This window comes from Dreissena polymorpha, chromosome 16, assembly GCF_020536995.1.
Source record: "Dreissena polymorpha isolate Duluth1 chromosome 16, UMN_Dpol_1.0, whole genome shotgun sequence".
In the NCBI taxonomy this organism is placed as follows: domain Eukaryota; kingdom Metazoa; phylum Mollusca; class Bivalvia; order Myida; family Dreissenidae; genus Dreissena; species Dreissena polymorpha.
In genome coordinates this window covers 14,048,473-14,068,238 of record NC_068370.1, presented here as the reverse complement: position 1 = coordinate 14,068,238, position 19,766 = coordinate 14,048,473, and the positions used below count along the sequence as shown (strand labels likewise).

At 33.0% G+C, this 19,766-nt stretch overlaps 2 protein-coding genes, 1 long non-coding RNA gene and 1 other non-coding gene across 5 annotated transcripts in view; 3 read left to right on the top strand and 1 right to left on the bottom strand.

The window, feature by feature from the left end:
- The first annotated feature begins 1,650 nt into the window (after positions 1-1,650).
- On the top strand, positions 1,651-1,725 carry Trnam-cau (transfer RNA methionine (anticodon CAU)). Its single transcript has one exon. It is a non-coding gene; the product is annotated as a tRNA-Met (tRNA).
- Positions 1,726-4,895: 3,170 nt separating this feature from the next.
- LOC127861370 (uncharacterized) lies at positions 4,896-11,258 on the top strand. The gene is made up of 6 exons (XM_052399767.1): positions 4,896-5,012; positions 7,434-7,631; positions 8,119-8,246; positions 9,626-9,743; positions 9,959-10,096; positions 10,881-11,258. The coding sequence occupies exons 1-6, from the start codon at positions 4,949-4,951 to the stop codon at positions 10,922-10,924; spliced, it is 690 nt and encodes a 229-aa protein (XP_052255727.1). The 5' UTR covers positions 4,896-4,948; the 3' UTR covers positions 10,925-11,258.
- Positions 11,259-11,614: 356 nt separating this feature from the next.
- On the top strand, positions 11,615-14,556 carry LOC127862273 (uncharacterized). Its single transcript, XR_008040528.1, has 3 exons — positions 11,615-12,943; positions 13,167-13,254; positions 13,513-14,556. It is a non-coding gene; the product is annotated as an uncharacterized LOC127862273 (long non-coding RNA).
- Positions 14,557-14,657: 101 nt separating this feature from the next.
- The window catches only part of LOC127862272 (arylsulfatase B-like), a 30,015-nt gene continuing 24,906 nt past the window's right edge, over positions 14,658-19,766 (bottom strand). For both annotated transcript variants that reach the window (XM_052401333.1, XM_052401335.1), the window contains exons 8-9: positions 19,311-19,462; positions 14,658-16,367 (exon numbers count right to left, since the gene is read on the bottom strand). In XM_052401333.1, coding sequence (XP_052257293.1) covers positions 16,087-16,367; positions 19,311-19,462 — 433 coding nt within the window. In that variant the 3' untranslated portion in view covers positions 14,658-16,086. The remainder of the gene's footprint in view (positions 16,368-19,310; positions 19,463-19,766) is intronic.

The following is a 19,766-nucleotide window of genomic DNA, read 5'->3' as shown; positions in this document are numbered from 1 at the left end:
ACTACTACTACTACTAACTACTACTAACTACTACTAACTACTACTACTACTATAATCTTGCTCCACTTAGTTTGAGTTATTTTCTCGCGTCACTTTTTGCTCATAAATGGTTTCCGGAGCATATTTCGAAGGTTCAAGAGATTTTAACTTTAAAACGAAACAGATAGTATGGCTATTTATTTGAAATGTCATAGGAAGATAGATGTCATTGATGGTGAGTTGTGCAAAATAATTAAACATCTTTTTCTGTTTTCATAATTTTACAGTAATTTCTTTATGTGATCCAGGGCATTTATAAAGTATAATATCAAATATCCAGTTGACACTTCTTATGTTAACTAACGACATTGTCGGGAAAACAGTTCTTAAAACTAAACAGCGACAAAGGGACATTCACGGAAGAGACAGTTGTTTTACATAAACGCTTAATATAAAGCTATATTTGTTTAAATGTCATATACAAGCGTCGAAGCGGTGTTTGTCAAACAATATATAAAATGTTTACAACGTTATGTTGTGTCGACTCTGGGGCGCAAAAACGGAAGCGCGTCTGACTCAATGTCACAAGGTTGCGTGTTCGAGTCATTCAGGTTCACGTATGTTAAAATTTGTGTTAAGTGAATACATTTGTTAAACTGTAATCATTTTGGTAATGTAAATGAAAGGTTTTTGCAGTAATCCGTGCAAGGGATACACATTTCAATAAACTGCAATCATTTAGGTTATGTAAATGAAAGGTTTTTTGCAGTAATCCGTGCAAGGGACACACATTTCAATTGCTAGATAATCATAAATGCTCTATTTACTGACGATTTCTTTTTGTTTTCAGAATTACATGAAAATCTGTTGCGCTCAATGCTATTATTTTCACAAATTTGAACAAATAAACTGATCAAATAACCCATTTTGTTCAATACCGAGTTCAACAAATGTTACTCTTAGGTCTATCTACCATAAACAACAATAAATCACGATAGATAAGTCATATATAATCATGTGCTTAGCTGAGGAGTTTAACGATTCAGATAACCCAATAATAACTAATTATGACGCGATTTTTCACTATATATTGTTTTATGATTGGAAATGTATAACCTGTTTTTTTTCAGTTTGACCTGTATTTGCATATTTCTATTCTTCACAGTACTACTCAGAGACAGCTGTCTGTCCGTTTAAGGTCATTTAAGCAGACCATGTACATAGAAATTATTTTAGTTTACTACATTCACGTGTTCAAATACATTGTATTTTTAACAGCAAGTCGACCAAAAATATGTGTGCTAAATCAATAAATTATATGACAGTCACATAGCGTTAATCACAATTAGTGAAACTCTTACTGCACATTGGATTATATTGGATTATAAATTGATGTTATTTAATAGGTTTCAATTTTTTAATTGGTAAATCTGCTTGAAACATGTTGCCGTTTTAATGCAGGTAAATGACATACGGTAAGACGCGTCCAATGCGGAAATGGGATGTTAGCGCCATCTCCTCCTCGTGTCGGTGTAAGATTAACGCGTCTTAAGCAGCAATGTGACGAAAAGCCATCCGTCCACAATCGTGCCCGTTGTAAAGATGGCTCTGAGGGAACTTGTCAACAAAAAATTTAAAACAATTAAAGCAACGTCCGAAGGAGACAAATATGCCTCGGTTAGCGCAGGCAGCAGCAGCGTCAGTCTCATAATCTGAAGGTCGTGAGTTCGATCCTCACCCGGGGCATTTCTTTTGTTAAAATGGATCCAGGAAACGGTTAATTTCCTTCAGGGAATTCCGAACAATGTATATTGTGAAGGTTTTATCAATTGTAGTTACACTTCAAGTAGGGCGGCTTCCTCTTACAGTCGAAAACCCAACAATACATTCCTGATCTATCTAGCGCTTAGGTCAGATAAGGGCCCTGACTCTTTTCCGGGGAAATGGGACACGTCTTCGTCATTCCATTTCTTGATACGACCCCCCTTGTAATCGTAGTAATTCGATATTCCGTCAAATATGATTACACTAGTGCAAAACATGATAATAAACTCATGTAGATTTGATTAAGGTTACGAAACGGATATACATGTATATTTGTAGATTTATTAGGAATCGCTTCAAGCCGCAACACCTCATTGCGGGATTTTTGTGTTCGTTGCATACTATTAATTCATACAGTTCCTGGAATGTTGTTCTAATAATGTTTGCACGACGGTAGCGCATCTTATGCATATTAGAAGGTTACGTGCTCTATCCGTTTCTTACTATGTGAGGTACAAACACAAAAGTGTTGTTGTTCGAGAACATTTCATCATCGCTGTAATCTAAAACTGTTTTTGTTGTGTGTACATTCGAAGCAAAAGTTATAACCGAGCCTATAATAATTTAACTACATAGACAAAAGCATAAGACATGGGCACATTCCCTCGACCTAGACGTTATTCTAACATGCAACCTTCCGAAATGAAGTCAGATGCGCTATCGTTGCTCCCAAGACCAGAACAAACTCGCATATCTTGTATATAATAGAACACGAACGTGTAATACATTTTCTAGGCCATATTTAAAAGTATTTCTGAATACAAAGCCATATGATAGCGTTGTCTCTGTGCATGCGCTTAAATGTCCTGTCAGGTTCAATTATTACGTTTAGTCACATGACGTAATTATTGTTCTAGTATTATCCAATTTATAGATATATATTAACAAAATCTGTAGTAAGTAAAATAAACATATGTAATATTATATGCTTAATGATTATATGTTACTTAAAAATTAAATCTAGCTGTTAATACACTGTTATTTTGCAATGTAAAAACAGTAGTGGAACTATTTTACTGGATATATACTGAGCTCATCAACAGAACCATTCCTTTGTTCAAGTATACTTTCAATCATATATCCAGAAGCAATAATGTAAATATATTCCATATTAACGATTATTGTTTGTAACCCAACCCTCGTATATAGCAGGCATGTTTTTCAAACTATAAAATCAGTATATTTATTAACCGTACATAAAAACAAATTCAGAAACAAACAGCTAGTTTAATGCCCTTGCCTATACATTAAATACAGAGTAGTAGCAATGTTCAGCGAATAGTAGAGATTTAAATGGGAAGCTAGCTTACAATTAAAATAATTGGTATATTTGTGTATTCTTTGAATCAGTTTGAAATTTATATATGTTTTGAAAGTTTCATTTTAAACTGATATACGAATTAAATGTAACGAAGAACAAAAGGTGTTTTGTTTTTACGAACTTATTGTGAAAGGCGTTATTTCTCATACAAGGTTTACCGATATTGATTGGACGAATATATATATATATATATATATCAACATTAAACAAGTTTAGCCAGTTACAATAGTAACCTGAGTTGTTCCTATTCAAACTTCTCATCTAACATTTGTATAGAGATACAGACATTACAGCAGTAATAATGTTTGCATCATGACCACGCCATTTAGCAGTATTATTAGCATATGTTAAATCTTTTGCGCACTGAACTTACTTGAATTCAGCATGTTAATTCGCAAACAAACCTTTCTTGTTCATGTTTCATATTGTATATATACGGTGTACCTCAACACGCGACTGTTTAGATTATGTAAACAAGCGCGGACAATTATTGTGATTTATAAACAAATAGTTTAGTTCAAAATATTAATTTATTAATTTGTAGGAGAAGGCAAAACATTGTATAGTACAATACTATATTGGTCTGTGTAGTGTGCTGAAAGAATGAAGTATTTTACTGTTCTATAACAGACCGTGTGTGCTTATATACAAGGTGAAAGGCGTTATTTCTAATACATTGTTGACCGATATTGATTGGACGAAACCTCGAAAGCGGGTGTTGATTCATTTAAAAAAACACATTATCATAATACTGTCCTTAAGTCCCTGAACTTGGTCTTATTCAACTCAGAAATTAATTCCTTTCTACAAATCTACATATCTTGTTATATTTGTACAAATGATGGGTCAAATTTTAAGAAATAACACGATACACAACTATTATGACCTACTTGTCATCGATCAGACCCGATTCAAGTATGAAATCTTCAGGAGTAAAGACACATATTTGCGTTGGGCCAATGAAATCACTCGTTTGTTTGAAATATTGGCCAGATGAAATGTATGTGAACAAAGGTTTCAAACAGCGCTGGACAGTTAGTTTTGATGCATAACTCAACGGCAAGAACGGTAAGAATGTTGTGTCATACTTTTTATTGAATTATGGTACCGAACATTGCAGGGAAAATGCCCTTTACTCCGTAAAGATTTCGGTCTTGGATCGGGTCACTTTGAGTTGAATACACATAAACATATGTATATAATTATAGTGAATTTTTTAGAGAAGTTGATTTTCGTTATAATTTGATTATTTTTTATTCAAAATGTTCTGTTTACTAATTAATATCAAAGCCACACGCTAACCACATGTGTTTCGAGATATTTGCGAATTAGGTTAACAATGTTTTTTTATTCGCTTGAAACATAACTCCACTTATGAAAAAATACAACCAACCAATTCACATGCATAATAATATACCTTCAAAGCGTCATCACTCTTACAACAGAATTGTTCGAGTTACGCGAGACACAAGTTATAAAATGTCACTTCCTTTTGTTAAAACTTTATCGAAATTCAGTTTATGTCCAATTCGAAGTGAATTAGATATGAACACCATTTGAAATGAATTCACATGCAGGTTAATATGCTTCTACAGTTTCATTACTCTAACGTAATTTGTTTCAAATTTCGCAAGACAGCAGTCCAGAAATGTCATTATTTGCTGAACAGCCACACGTCCGCTTATGTAAAAATTCTGAACGAAAATGCATGGCTGCACAAGGGCCTACACAACGAACACAACTTCCGTGTTTAAGATTTTATTACACTCGGGTTAATCGGTATTTTAGGATGGGGAGATGAAATCGGCATGTAAATATTAAGTGATGATGGCATTTGGTAAACGAATTTATGTGATCGTATGCTTATATTTATGTTTGATTGCTAAAGGTAAGAATTTATGTTGTACATTGTTTATCCTAACAATATTGATCACTATCTTTGCTAGCATTTGATACATACCAAGTGTTAATACTAACACTTTAAACATGTACGGTCAAATGGTGACCTCGTGAATAGTAAATTGTCTTATTTTCCAGCACTACAATTAGTAGACGTGTTCGAAGAGAGGATATTCACAAACTACTTTTCATTACATACATGTATGACCATAAGCTTGAATTGTTTGGTGTTAAAGGAAGATAACCATCATAATTCAAAATTCGAAAATGTTCAATCGCAATCTCGTTATCTTTTTTTTTGCTTAACACCAATAATTTTATGTTTTGTCTCTAAGTAAGTACTGTAAAAGAACAATTATATAATTGACAGATCTCTTCATACAACTAAAAAAGAAAGTCACTTAGTTTTCCGTTTAAGTTTGACGAGGACATATTGAATTTAATTAGAAACTTTTAAGACAGACAACACACGGACTTCAGGACTCAGAACGTGTGTATAAGGCCACAATTTAGATTTATGTTTTAGTTCGAAACCGAACAAATGCAAAGCATCGGGTGTATAAAGTTGTTTGATAGCTAACCAAACATGTGGCCCAGATGTAATAAAAAATCATATACGCGTAGACAGACGGAATCTGTAAATATGTTTCGAAAATGTAACATTGCATACATTGGTTGTATGTGTTAATCATAAAAGAAAAGTGTGTTTTTTTGTTAAAATATGTATTTATTTATTTTTAGGAGAAGGCAAGAAGTTCAATAGTACAATACCAGATATTTAAGGTGTATTTTTCTGAACAAATAAGGTGTTTTACCGTTCTTAAATAGATCAATGACGTGTGTGCTTACATACCAGTTACATTACATATGAAACAAACATGTCTACCGGCATGTACACAGGCAAATACCCTGTTGTTTTTGTAGTTTTCTTCGGTAGATTGGAAACCGTTTATGGCAAATAATTATAGTGTCATCGATAGTTAAATAGCAAAACAGAGTCCAATGCGTTTTCTGATAGCGTGCTGCAATTTTTTTTTTCAATTTGCTTTTTTGTGCTTACTAATGCATGACGGCATATATCAGACCATGAATAGAAGGCACATTGGTGAAAATCTGAGCACTTATTGAACATATTGCTTATGTCACCTTTGGACAAATGTTAAATGACTTTAGGCGTTAGGGAACATGATCGTGGATATTAATGATAAACTTAGTTAACTTTAATTTTTATAATAACAGTCATCAAACGAATTAATCGGCTTACTTGTGTATTTACCTGCGCGTCTTTCTTGTATGAATTAATTTTCACATTTAGCACATGTTATTACATGATTGACTTAATATCATTTACATGCCAATTAACAGTTAATATATACAAAAATCACAATTCAATTTAATTTAAAGACGTTTTACAATCCCATATCTAGAATAATGCTAACAATATACTCTAGCAAACATGTACTCAGCCCAACCAGGTGCCAAGTAACAAACGAATCCATTCAATAACATTAAAACAAAGAATGCAATATTAACAGATAAACCGCTGGCTGCTATGGTCTTTGCTCTTTCTTCCTTAGGGGAATTTATGGAACATATTTTGTTCTGAAACCTCAATGTGAACCGAGTATTTTGCAGGGTAGATCCGCAGCAGATGTTTTTTTTTTATTTTGTCAGATACATACTTTTGTGAAGATAATTCACTCCAAATAAATTAATTGTTGGTACAACTTCAACAATTAGATATGTGGATGTGACAGACAAAATTTATTTTTAATTCAGTCTTAATCACAATTGGTTATATTATTTATAGCCATAATATTTTGTATCTTATTAACTATATCAGGAATGTATAGCCATAGGTTAGCATGAAAATGATATATTTTTTTACCTTTTACCTTGAGGTATGGCCTTGGCCTGAAAGTATCCGTGCGGTTTGTATATAACTCATGGATTGATAAAGGTTAATGTTTCTTTCATGTTATTTATAAATCATTCAATGCATGTAGAAGAATTACCACGGAAACCCCAAAATGTATATTTGCTTAACATTCGACCTTAAAATATGACCTTGATCTTTAAATAACCAACTGCAATTGTCGCTCGTAGGTTCGCAACTTTCATGTAAAAATTGTCTTGAAAATGCTCAGTGGTACGATTGTGTTGTTGTTGTTTTTTTTGTTTTGATGATGTTCTTTGGCTTCGAAAATTTCATGACTTGTATAGTGTCGGTATGCTGCACTTATAACCGTGTTATTTGTACCTTAAAAGATTTTACCTGTCATATCAAACTCAATCATTTAATGCAAAAAACTTCATCAGAAAATACAGGTTAACGTTTGGGGCAGTGTAGTAATGTGTTTGTTAATTTCATATGAAAGAAACTCAACGTGTTTTATGCACTTTATTTAAGGATCGGGCTATTATATTTCTTCGACGAGTGAGACGTGGCAAGCTGCTGGTACGTACTGTGAGCATGCACAACCAAAATATCAGTATAAAGGCAGTGGTGTTCTTGAACTCAACGATACCATCGAGATTGACGGAGATATTCCTGAGGCTGGTGTTTGGATCGGATATTTCAAGGCATTTACAGAGTTTGAGTTCGAAGGTAAAATGTTTATGATTTATGGTTTAATTTTTTTTTTCAAATGAATATTTATTTTGAAATATGTGACCACTAAATTATTGTATTATTATAGTAGATTATTCCGTTGTCTGCAAGACGATTATGTTTTAATTTATCTCATGCATTTCCATTGAGACATCATCGTTTTAGTTAAGGACTTTGCAAGCTAAAGACGTCATTTTAAGCATGACTATTTGAAAAGTATTTAAATAGGTCTTTACCCAACACGGTAATGTACTGTTATAATATACTGTTTTATTTGTATTTTCTTTGGTAGTTTATGCATAATATTGTGCGCATAATTTGAATTTACTTATCAAATCATCTTAATGAAAAGAAATTGTGTATAAACAGCGTACTGACAACTATAGTTTTGGAATAAATATATATCGTACTTGCTTTCCACCAATCTATACGTGAGGTCTGTATTTCCCATTTAAATACGCATTGTTTTTGTATTTTCTAAAAGGTTGCGGAATGAATAATACTGGCAATATAACGTACACAGTTTACAGTCTGGCCCAATGTCATCATCTCTGCGGAGGAACCCATATTGGGCTTATCGGTGCGACTAGTCTGAACTCTGACCCTCTAAAGGTAATATTGAAAGCTTGATGCAAAGACGGAACGTTTACAAACAAGCAGCAATGTTTAACGTTCAAACTTTATTTCTGCATGATACTTGCGTAATCGTCCATTACATTAATACCAGGGTCACAGGTACCTCACACACAAACCTCATACTGTGACGTGTATGTTGCGAAACGAATTTATTACAAAACATTCAGAGTGTTCAGGCTCCGCGCGGGCATACATTACTTTTTTCTTTTGTAGGGCACAAACGAGACAATCAAGTTTGGCTTTATGCGATTTTCCAATGATGTACAATAACGTTTCGGAATGAACTCGTGCATTATCCTAGTTGTTTTATATAAATAAAAACCAGTATAGGCAAAAATCCTAGCTTCAGTTTGGCAACCAAATACGTCGATCAATTTAACTTAAAAATAATGATACAATCGAAAGACAAAACATTTATGTCAAAAAGTGTAAAAACATTTTTTATTTAAAAAAAATATTGATGGTATTGTTTACATTTAAAATTCCGCTTACTATAAAATTATATTTTGTAGTTATAACACTCTGGTCAAACAACAGAAATTGTTAGTAGATTGGATAAAGATCATGGGTGTACTTAATAATGTACAAAGAGAACAAATGTCAATGTTTTATGCGCATTGATCACTTAACGTTTTACATTTGATAAATGCTCGCACTTATTTTTCAGACATTCTACTGTGTTAATTTGCTTAATGTCTTGCTTAAATAGACCAAACTTATATGGCATTGTTATTTTTGTGTAACCATATAAATAAATATGGATAGTAATTCATTTTAGGCGATTAACGTACAACTTTTTTTTTATTTGTCGTTTTCCACTCTACCTTTTTTAAACCTTCATTGTTATCCATAATTAAATACATTGCAAGTAAACATTTATTAAAACAATCCATGTGGAATCAAATAATGCAGGTTTGAATTATCTTTCAGACAGTTTATACAATTACTTTGTAACAGCTTAGATTAATACTTATACATATAGGTGACAAAAGTGAAACATGATAGCACATTTTCGAAACAGTGTGTATTTCACCAACAGAGTTTATATTCTGTATTTAAGAAAACTCGAATATATTAACGAGTTTCGGTCATTCCTTTTATATATATTAGAACTATAATAATGTAAACGCACGGAAAAGAAGCAAAACGTGTACCTATGTTTCAACGTCATATTACATTTTTGGATTCAGTTCGAATTATTTGCACGTAGTTCAGTTTATCGACGTACTACTGGTGATGTTTACCGACATTTCTTAATAAAATGTTATATCAACATATGGTTTGTCTCAGCAGGAATGAAGCGGTGCTAATTATTAAAATAGCTACAACCTTTTAGTATAATTTTACTTTTACAGATGACATGTGTGTGCATAAACACACTGACGTATTATCTGATTAACAACATATGCATATCTTGTGGTGATATCATTTGTGGCAAGGACACGAGAAGGGCTGTGTATAGCGTTTTACCCGGTATTTTTTTTAATACATATGTTCATGTTTTTGAATAGTGTAATAACATAGCTATTGATATGTCAATATCTTGCTTGAATATTTAACAAACATAATTTTATTAATACAAACTTTTTTTTGTTGTTATTATCATACTTATTATTTTTATTATTATTTATTATTACTATTATTATTATTATTATTACTTTTATTTAGTATTGTTATTATTATTATAGATACTACTTCCGAAGAAAGAACAGATGATTTCAATTACTTATGCAAAGTATCTACCTCCAACCCGAACGCATCCGCTTGGGTGCATTGTTCAGATACTTACACTAGCAATACACGTGGTGTATGGTGTAGACAAAATGGTAAAGCATACTTATTTTATATCCACTTGCTATTCTACAACAGTGTTTTTACAAGTATTTAAATGTATTACTTGAGTGGTACACTTTTTTGACAGTGTTGTATGAACATCGACAGGAACAGTTGAAGCTCTATGACACAAGTTCGGCACACAATAAACTAACTGTAATTACAAAGATACACGTTTTACTAGTAAAGTATGTTTATTGACCGAATCACAGTGTAAACAAGTCTTAAATAACAAATGTAGAAACGCTCCGAGAACGATTCAATGATATAATGTTTGAAATTTTGGTTGGGCACAATAGTCATATTTTGGCTATATTTTTTTTATGAATTTTAAGCTTCCATTATTTAACGCAAAGTATAATAAACGTACAACTATGTAAAACACATTTAAAGTTGTGAAACGAAAATACCCAATTTTGTTAAGTATTAATGTTAACATGGGTAAATAAATACAGGTAAATGCAGTGCATAGTGGTGGTTTGTTTCCAATCGCGTCTCTCAATAAGGTATGTCCATCTGGAGCGTCCATGTAAACTAACCCCTTTTAAGGTATTTTTAAGGTGAATGAAAAATGAATATATTTGTGAAATGACAGTCGGTGAGACCGACAAACTTGCGATAGCTGAAGGGTACACGCAAGAAATGTATATTTGTAATTCAAAACTCAATTATAGAACACAGTATGTTCTTGTAAAGTGTATTTGGACATAATTATACTGTTTATGGTCTTAAAGTGTAGTTGTTTTCTTTTGATTAGAAATTGAGCATTTACTTTAGAATCAGCACAACCATTCGTTTCCGGGATAAGCTTCTCTGCGTGAAATACTGCTAATGATTATTGCGCCAACAATAGATCATTTCCGTCATCTGCGGTAGGGTTCAAAGGCAGTCGTCCGTTCAACAATATGACATTCACAAACATTCGTCGTGAGTGGACTCTTCATCCAGGAAATGGTATGGCTTGCATGTTTCTTATATACTTGCTTTGGGCCCAGTAACAAGTGTATTTTATGTTTAAGCTGCTAATCTTGCTATTGTAAAAAAAGCAGATCAGCTTAACAAACTAATCTAGTTGTTATTGACAGCCCTTATGATCGTAGACTGATATTTAAAACAAGTACGTTCAAAATAACAAAACAATTCCATTAATAGTATTTAAATGCGTTAAAACTATCCTTATATCGAAATGTAAATTGGAAGAAAACAATCGACTAAATTTAATTGTTTAGCAACAATTGTATAGAATCGAGCGAGTGCGAAATCGTTGAATCTTTGAATGTTCCTCCTGCAAACAGACCATGCCCATAAACAGTTTTAAAGAACTGATTATATGGTTAATTATTAACTTGTTACAAATGTGTACTGTTTATCAAAACAAACATACCGGATTTTAAAATGGCAACATTGTTTGACTTAATACTCTTTTTAACACTACCAGTGTCAGTTTAACAATAAATCGAATAATGCATTCTTAACAACATTCTTTCATCTAGTTTTCTGTAGATACATGTAATTGCATTGCCCTTACGAAAATCAATTGGTCATGAGGTTATTTACCTTAAGCTAACGTGTTTACTTGCAATATGTTATATACCATAGGGACTTCAAGAAAAGGACCAAAAATGTTTGCTTACATTAAACATGAATCAAAACAGATTATGTTTGCAAACGAATCACCGGTGGCGACAAAACAGATTTTATGTTTTGGTAGTAAATCTACAAGTAAGTGATGATAGATTTTCAATTACACATGTAAATTTGAGATGTGCATTAGCAGATATCACTGAGGTATCAGTTTCTGTGACCTTCAGGGTTATTGCAAATAAAATTTAAAATGGGCGTTATAATTTTATTGCATGCTTACTTATAATAAACATTTATGTAAGGTCCATTTTATGTATGTTATCTTATTTGACATTTCCGTATTTTTGTAAAAAATTGTAAGCGGGACCAGTTCATTGAATAGTTTGGAATATAAAATATGCATGTTGAAACATAATATGTGGTGGAAAAAATAATTCCATTTAAATTTCATAGGTAGTAGACTTCAAATATGCTATAAATTACCCATTTTTGCGATTTCAAATGTCATTTTTGTTATCAAAACTTACCTAATACATGGTTTATTTTGCAAAACAAATTAACCAATAAACTACCGCATGGATATTAATTATACTAACGATGCAGTGGCAGACCATTTTAAAAGTTATTGTACCCAGACCATTGGCGGTATGAGTTAATTCTTATATTTGATAAAACAGACAATTCTTTTAATAGAAGTAATAATATATTACTTACTATATGTAAGATTCGAATCAAGTCTGCTATAATTGCTGAACAAGCAAGAGAAAGTATAGATGAAAAACATCTTGCTTTTAATTATGAGTTATACATGAAGCATGTGAAAAAGTTGCATTAATGTATGCCATCACGAGCACAAAGAACTATCAAATAATAGCATATAATAAAAAAGAAAGAACAACAACTTAAAAGATCCTTTAAAGTAGTTTTTTACAAAAAAAGGTACAAAGACGATACATTGGATTGCAACTCGCCTGCTAATCAGTTGATATACAATAGTAAATTGTGTACAGAGACGATCTCACTATAGTAAATGATAACAAGGTATGGTGTGAACAATTTAACGTTTTAAACATCATTTTACATGATAACCATCAGATTATTTGCCTAAAAGATAACACGTTAACTTCAAGCAAATCGTTATCTTCTTGAATTGTAATTGAAATATCAAATCGTTTACTGCTTCAACAACCCAGCCAAAGTCACAACGCCATCAACTAGCGGTCAATCTGACACATCATCAAAGAAGTCATCACAAGGTGGGATTTAAAAACAATCGAATACACAACCTTTTGTGACGATTTTGGTTTCATTTTTATTCATTCATAATTATTTAATATAAACGTTAACTTTTGCATTTAATGCGATTATAAATACACCGATGATACAAAGCACACGTCCGAATCTACTATTGTACTACATTTGTTTAAAAAAATTACGTATACCAAATTAAAAATCATTATTATATTTTGTTAATTGTAGAGTCCTCAACTACAGTAATAGCGTCTGCAGTAACGGTTGCAGTTGTTCTAAGTTCAGCTCTTGTGATCGTTATTGTGCTCAGAAACAAGTAAGTCAATAAAAATCCAAACAATAAAAAAGGATATAATTCACGCTCATTTACATTCGATATTGAACGTGTTAATATTGTTTAAACGTCTATTCATTTCAAGATGTTTACATATTTTGTTTCAAACATAGTATACAAAATTAATACATTTAATCTTCAAAGTTGTATAATTAACAAGTCATAATAATAATCACGTTCACTTGGCATTACCGTCCTACTGACGATGTCATTGTTACACGTTATGCACTTATTTTATAGAGGGAAATTGTGCTTCGCCATAACAAAAGGTTTACAATTGGAAAACACAGATGACAGCAACCGTATATCCTTAGCAAAGATTGAATCCAAAACAAATGAGAACTCCCAAAGCCCAGAGGCATATTTGTACAATAAGAATACACGTGGTTGCACGAAGGACATTGATGAATATGCCGATATTGACAACGATACTGCGAATTTTAAGTGCAATGAAACCGGTTTCTATCAAACTCCATGTGCCCCTATGATGAATCATACTTATCAAGAGATACACGCGAATGACGAATACGCCGGAATTGATGACGTTCGAGGGGACAACGACGATTACGATTACACTAACAAAGCATTTAGGGATGAAAAAGCTGAGTCTTCAGACAACGTTTACAGTCATCTAAACTCTGGTGGTGACGAGTATGATCATGTGCACAGAGGCCAAAACATCGTCAAGGTGGTGGAACATGACTATGTCGAAAACTCCGGTGTCGTTAGAAACTAAGCATTACAACGTACACGTTTGATAAAGACAACTTCCTGCATAATTATAATATATTGTAGATAAAGTCAATATGATTTCATATTGTGTGAGTAATGTGACGTTTCAATCATTTTTTAGAAGACTAAACATATTCTCTTTAGTAGTTGTGTATCAACTTGTGTTTTGTATTTGTTTGTGTTTTCATTATTTTATTTCGCAGTCACATTAACTTGCCATATTTTTTATTTTACACTGATTACTCATTATAACATTTATTCATCTAATATGTCCATATGTCTTCTCATTTCTGAGTAAGAAGTTTAAGTAATAGCTATAATGTCAAATATTTCCGTTATAGACATTATTTGTAACGAATTATAAAGTGGTATATATTATCAATATTATCAAACATGTTAGTTTAAAAGCCCTGTACGTATGCGTTTAATTATAATCGCTAACTTTACTCGTTTGTTGGGTTTTCACATATAAGGTGAACTCGTTATTATAACCAAATGTATCATCTGGATGTTTTGTTGTAACTTTATAAACAAATAAATAAGTTAAGGATTTGTTTTTGTTATTTTTTATATCGGTAACAAAACAATTTTGTTTTTCTTTGCTTTTTTCACAAAATTTATTATGCTCAATCATAAATTTAACATATAAGAAATCCCGTTTCACATCTTTATGATCTAACATTATGTAATGCATATAATATATGATTGTTATATAAACACATGATCATAATTGGAAATAGTATCCTTAAAATAAAGCATAAACTTCAAATACATTCCAACAAAATACTTTTAATAGCAATCATTCAGATACAATCAGGTATCCCCACAAGAAAAAAGCCTAATACCTACCTTTGAAGTTTCATGTTGAAAGCTTCAACTGTTATGCTCGTGACAAACAACACCATATGTCGCCTTATCCTGGGCGCCTTATCAGATTTCCAGTAAAATATAGAATTGATTAATTACAATTCATCTTGGAAAAAAGTCAAATCAAAATCATTGTAGTGAAAAAAGAAACTAAAATCGCAGTATTGTTGATGAAGAACAACAGTCTTTCAGTAACATTTACTACTCTGTATAAATGAAATGGTTGTAGAAAGTGCACATATTTCCCCTTAATAAATTATTACACCTGTTATTTACGTTTTGAAAATGGATGTTTGTAATCATTTATGATGTCACTTTATGACATCATAATACATAAATGTGTGATGTTTAAGCTTCTACGTACTATTGAAAATATTTAGTAACCGAAGTATAAAGTTTAAGACAAGGGACAAAATTGTCACAAAACCAGGTTTTCATTGTGAAAAAAAATCTGATAAAGGGAGACAACTCAAACTGAACTTTTGAAATGAACAAACAAAATTAACCCCCTTTGTAAGTTTGTTTTAAAATAAATCTATTTTTAGTCGTGACGACCTTGACATTGGAGATATTGACGTGATTCTTTCGTGCGACACACCGTCCCATGATGGTGAACAAATGTGCCAAATGATTTTAAAATCTCATAATGAATGACATATTTATAGCCCAGACAAGCTCATTTATGGCTATTTTTTACCTTTGAACTCAAAGTGTGACCTTGACCTTGGAGATATTGACGTAATTTTTTCGCGCGACACACCGTCTAATGATGGTTAACAAATGTGCCAAATGATTTTAAAATCTCACAATGAACGACAAAGTTATGGCCCGGACAAGCTTGTTCCGCCCGCCCGCCAGCCCGCCAGCCAGCCAGCCAGCCAGCCAGCACGCCCGCATTCGCCAATCTAATAACCAGTTTTTTCCTTCAGAAAACCTGGTTAAAAAGAGTTGCTGTGACTCCTAAAATTATATATTTTTGGCTGAATATAAACATTTTCCCCTGAACCGTCACAGGGGCAGGTTTGCCCATTTATGCATTTGTGAAGATGCAGCGGAACCTGTAAATAAATTCTGAAATACACACATGCACGATTGGTGATTGATCGAATAGTTATTTCACTTGCCGTAATATTATAGTAACTTGTTTCAAGAGCAACTTTATATACCATTTATTCCCCCATAACAAAAGCTGAAAAGACATTAACAACAACACTATTAAAGCCATGGTCCCCAGAATCCCCCATGCTTAGCAGGGTCAGCCAACGGATCATCGTCTGGGTATCTGCAGGGAACCGCTGTGCTCTGGTAATACTGCAGACGATCGAGCATCTTCTTAACAATTACTGGTTCCTGTTCCGACAAGTCATTGTACTCGTTTGGATCCTTTGCGATGTTGAAGAGCCAGAGGTTTTTTACGTCTGTTTGCGGTGGATGCCTTTCTGTGATGGTTATTGCGGCTTTGCTCAAGGTTGGTGGAGGGATCCAACTGCTGTTACCTGATTGATGAAAATTATTTTTTATTTTACATTCAAGAAAACAGAAAAATCATTTCGGTGTCTTTGGGGGAGATCTAAAGAAAGTTTGTGTGCAACTCTATTTCATCATATAAGTAACCTTTGATAAGATATTTGACCATTCAGTAAAACTTCTTTTACTCGAGGTACTTGAATAACCGAAATGTTTCAGTTTTCCAAGGTCTCAAGAAATCACCAACATATTGGAGGCTATGAGAGAAATTATAAGTCCTATGCAAGACATTCTTAGCATGTTAAATGATAATCATACCTTGTTCATACAATAAATGATATATCTGTACAATACAAATATTATAATTCGCTTTATTGTAGATTCCAGTATTTATGATAATTTATGAAATAAACAATTCATAGGATTGCACATTTGCTATTTACACTAGTTAACATCTTCTAATTGATATAAGATAAGAATACATCCCTTAATCTGGTTTCAGCTATCAACAGGTGCAAACAATAAATCCCACTCTTACACGGTTGTTGTGGGTAATTTTCAATATTGCATGAGATAAGGAACCAGCAAAGCTCTCAAGTTATCAACGCTCGAGTTAAAGCTGGTAATTTCTTAAATAATATTTATATAATTATCAATGATTATAACTTATAAGACTTGTTTGATTTACTGCGGGATCTCAAAGTATCCATGCTTGAATTAAAGAAGCTACACCTGGCCTTAATTTGACCCTTTTGTAAGATATTTGAAAAGACCTTAATTCGACCATTGACCTTAAATTGTGACCTTTACCTTATACCTTCTGACTAAGGGATATAGAGCCGTGCAACAGAATGTCTCATCCTCCTAATTACTTCTTTCGAGTAATTTAAATTCAATCTATGCTGGATAAAGTTATGTTCTGTACAAAATGATAAGAACTTATTTCATAAATTTGAATAAACAAGGGTGTTTGTAAAACATGCATGCCTCTTCTTCGAAGAGGGGCATAAATATATTGAATTCTGACCTTAAACGTGAAATTATTGACCTGATTCTGGTGTGATAATGTTGAAAACTTGTGGAATGTTTTTTAAACCAATCCATGCTGGACAAAGTAATGCTACTGACAAACTTTTAAGGACTGATTCCCTTGTAAGAACTTTGACCCCGAACGTTGACCTTGACATTGGAACAAGGGATCAGTTAGTCAGAATCCTAAACCTTAATTATGACTTTGACCTTGGACCTATAAACTTGGGTTTTGAGAGCGATACTCTGGCTTATCATGCTGATCACTTCTTGTAATTTATTCCAAATTATATCCATGCCCAACAAAGAAATGTTCCAGACAAGTGTAATGGACTGATTTTATAAATTTGGTCGGTGACCTTTTGTTCTGATCTTTACCTTAACATTTGGGACCTGGTTCGTGTGCCTGACACTCTCTTCTTATAATAAGCCATTATGGTAAAGAAAGCAAGATCCAACCATGCTGGACAAACCTGTGGTGCAATATTTCCCGCCGCTTGCCACCCTCCTACTGCTCGGGTGTTTAAATAATAATGATGTATTTTAAAAGGTTGTACAGACAGTGCAATAACGAGAATGAATACTCAGGACAACATGAGCTGAAAATTCTGAATTCTGAATTTCTAACATCATATTATAGTTTAAATATAACTTAAACATATTGAATACTAACTATAACTCCAAGTTGCAATAGTTTTTAATATGTTTTATTGTTTTTGCCCTGTCCGTTGGTTTGTTTGTTTGTATGCCCAAACTTTAACATTTTGCCATAACTTTTGCAATAATGAATATAGCAACTTCATATTTGGCATGCATGTGTATCTCATTCAGCTGCACATTTTGAGTGGTGAAAGGTCAAGGTCAATGTCATCCTTCAAGGTCAAACGTCAAAAAAACTAATCCAAGGGAAGTAATGAACTTTAAAGGGAGATAATTATCTGAGCCTGCCAAATGAAAAAAACAAACAACCGTCGGACACGGGTGATGCTCCCTAAAGGTTTGTTTTGTCATAATATTGCACTATATATTCAGATAAAAGGAAACGCCTTGAGTGGCATAACTTTGTACAAAATAATACGATGGATGGTTTAGCAACTAAACATTTTAAAGGGCCATAACTCTCTAAATAAACCATCTAACCAGAACCCACAAATAACATGCGCATCTCCTCAATATAGTTAAGCTTCCCATAAAGCTTCATTGAATTTCAGTCAGTAGTTGGGGGGACAAGAATTGCACTATATGTACAGTTAATGGAAAATTTCAAAGGGCCAAAACTCTGTGAAAAAATCATCCGACCTGAACCCGCTGATAATATGCACATCTCCTCTTGGTAGTGCAGCATCCCATAAAGTTTCATTGAATTCCGGTCATTAATTGCTGAGAAAAAGCCCGGACAAAAATTGTGCACGGATGGAAGGACACACGAACAGACGAAGCGGCGACTATATGCTCCCCCCCCAAAAAAAAAATTGGGGGAGCATAAAAAGTCAAAGCGGCGCAGTAGGAGACATAGTGTTTCTGACAAACACAGTTCTTCTTGTTTTTTTTTAAATATTTTAAACAAATACCTCTTATTCACAATGATGACATTTTGACCTAAATCATCTGTTGACATTTTTAACATTGGAACACATAGTTTATACGTTTTACCAGTAAAAATAAATATAACAAACTTAATTAAAATTAAACTAAACCTGTTTATTCTTGGTGCTACTTAAAACTAAACTCAGTTTTATGTTTGAATGCTTGAATGACTATTTTACTAATTTATTTACAAATTCTACTTTGTATACACTACATCTGAATCCCATATGATTATATTTTTCACAATATATATTAATATTGATTTACATTTTTTAGATTTTAGTCCATAACTTTTACTTAGAATAAACTAGTATTTACCCGATTATTTAGGCTTGACTTAAACTTGTATGCATTACCTGGATCGCCCGTAATTATTTTCCAGTCTCCCATTCTCAGTGCGGCCCGGATAGAGGTATCGAAGGTCCCGTTAAACACTGGGCTCCCAGAGGGAGGGGTCAAGGGGTCAATGTTGTGTAGGAGCTCCGTACGGGGGCTGTTGTCTCCATTGCTACAGAAAGTGTAGTGATAAAAATCAGAGACTTAATTGCCCCACCAATTATAATTTTGTTAACCTGAGTCACGCTGCAAACATTATAACCAGGTAAACCTGAATTATAACTTCAACATTGCTGCAATAGTTACTATAATGAAAAGTCTATATTATTGCAACGAATATTTGCACCGTGCCAAGATTGGTGCAATAATTAATTAAACCTCAGGGCTTCTACAGTCACTGTAAAGTTATCAAACCTAAAGAAGACCTTGATACAACTCGAGTAAAAGAGTCAACTGGACTTTCCGACTGCTGCATC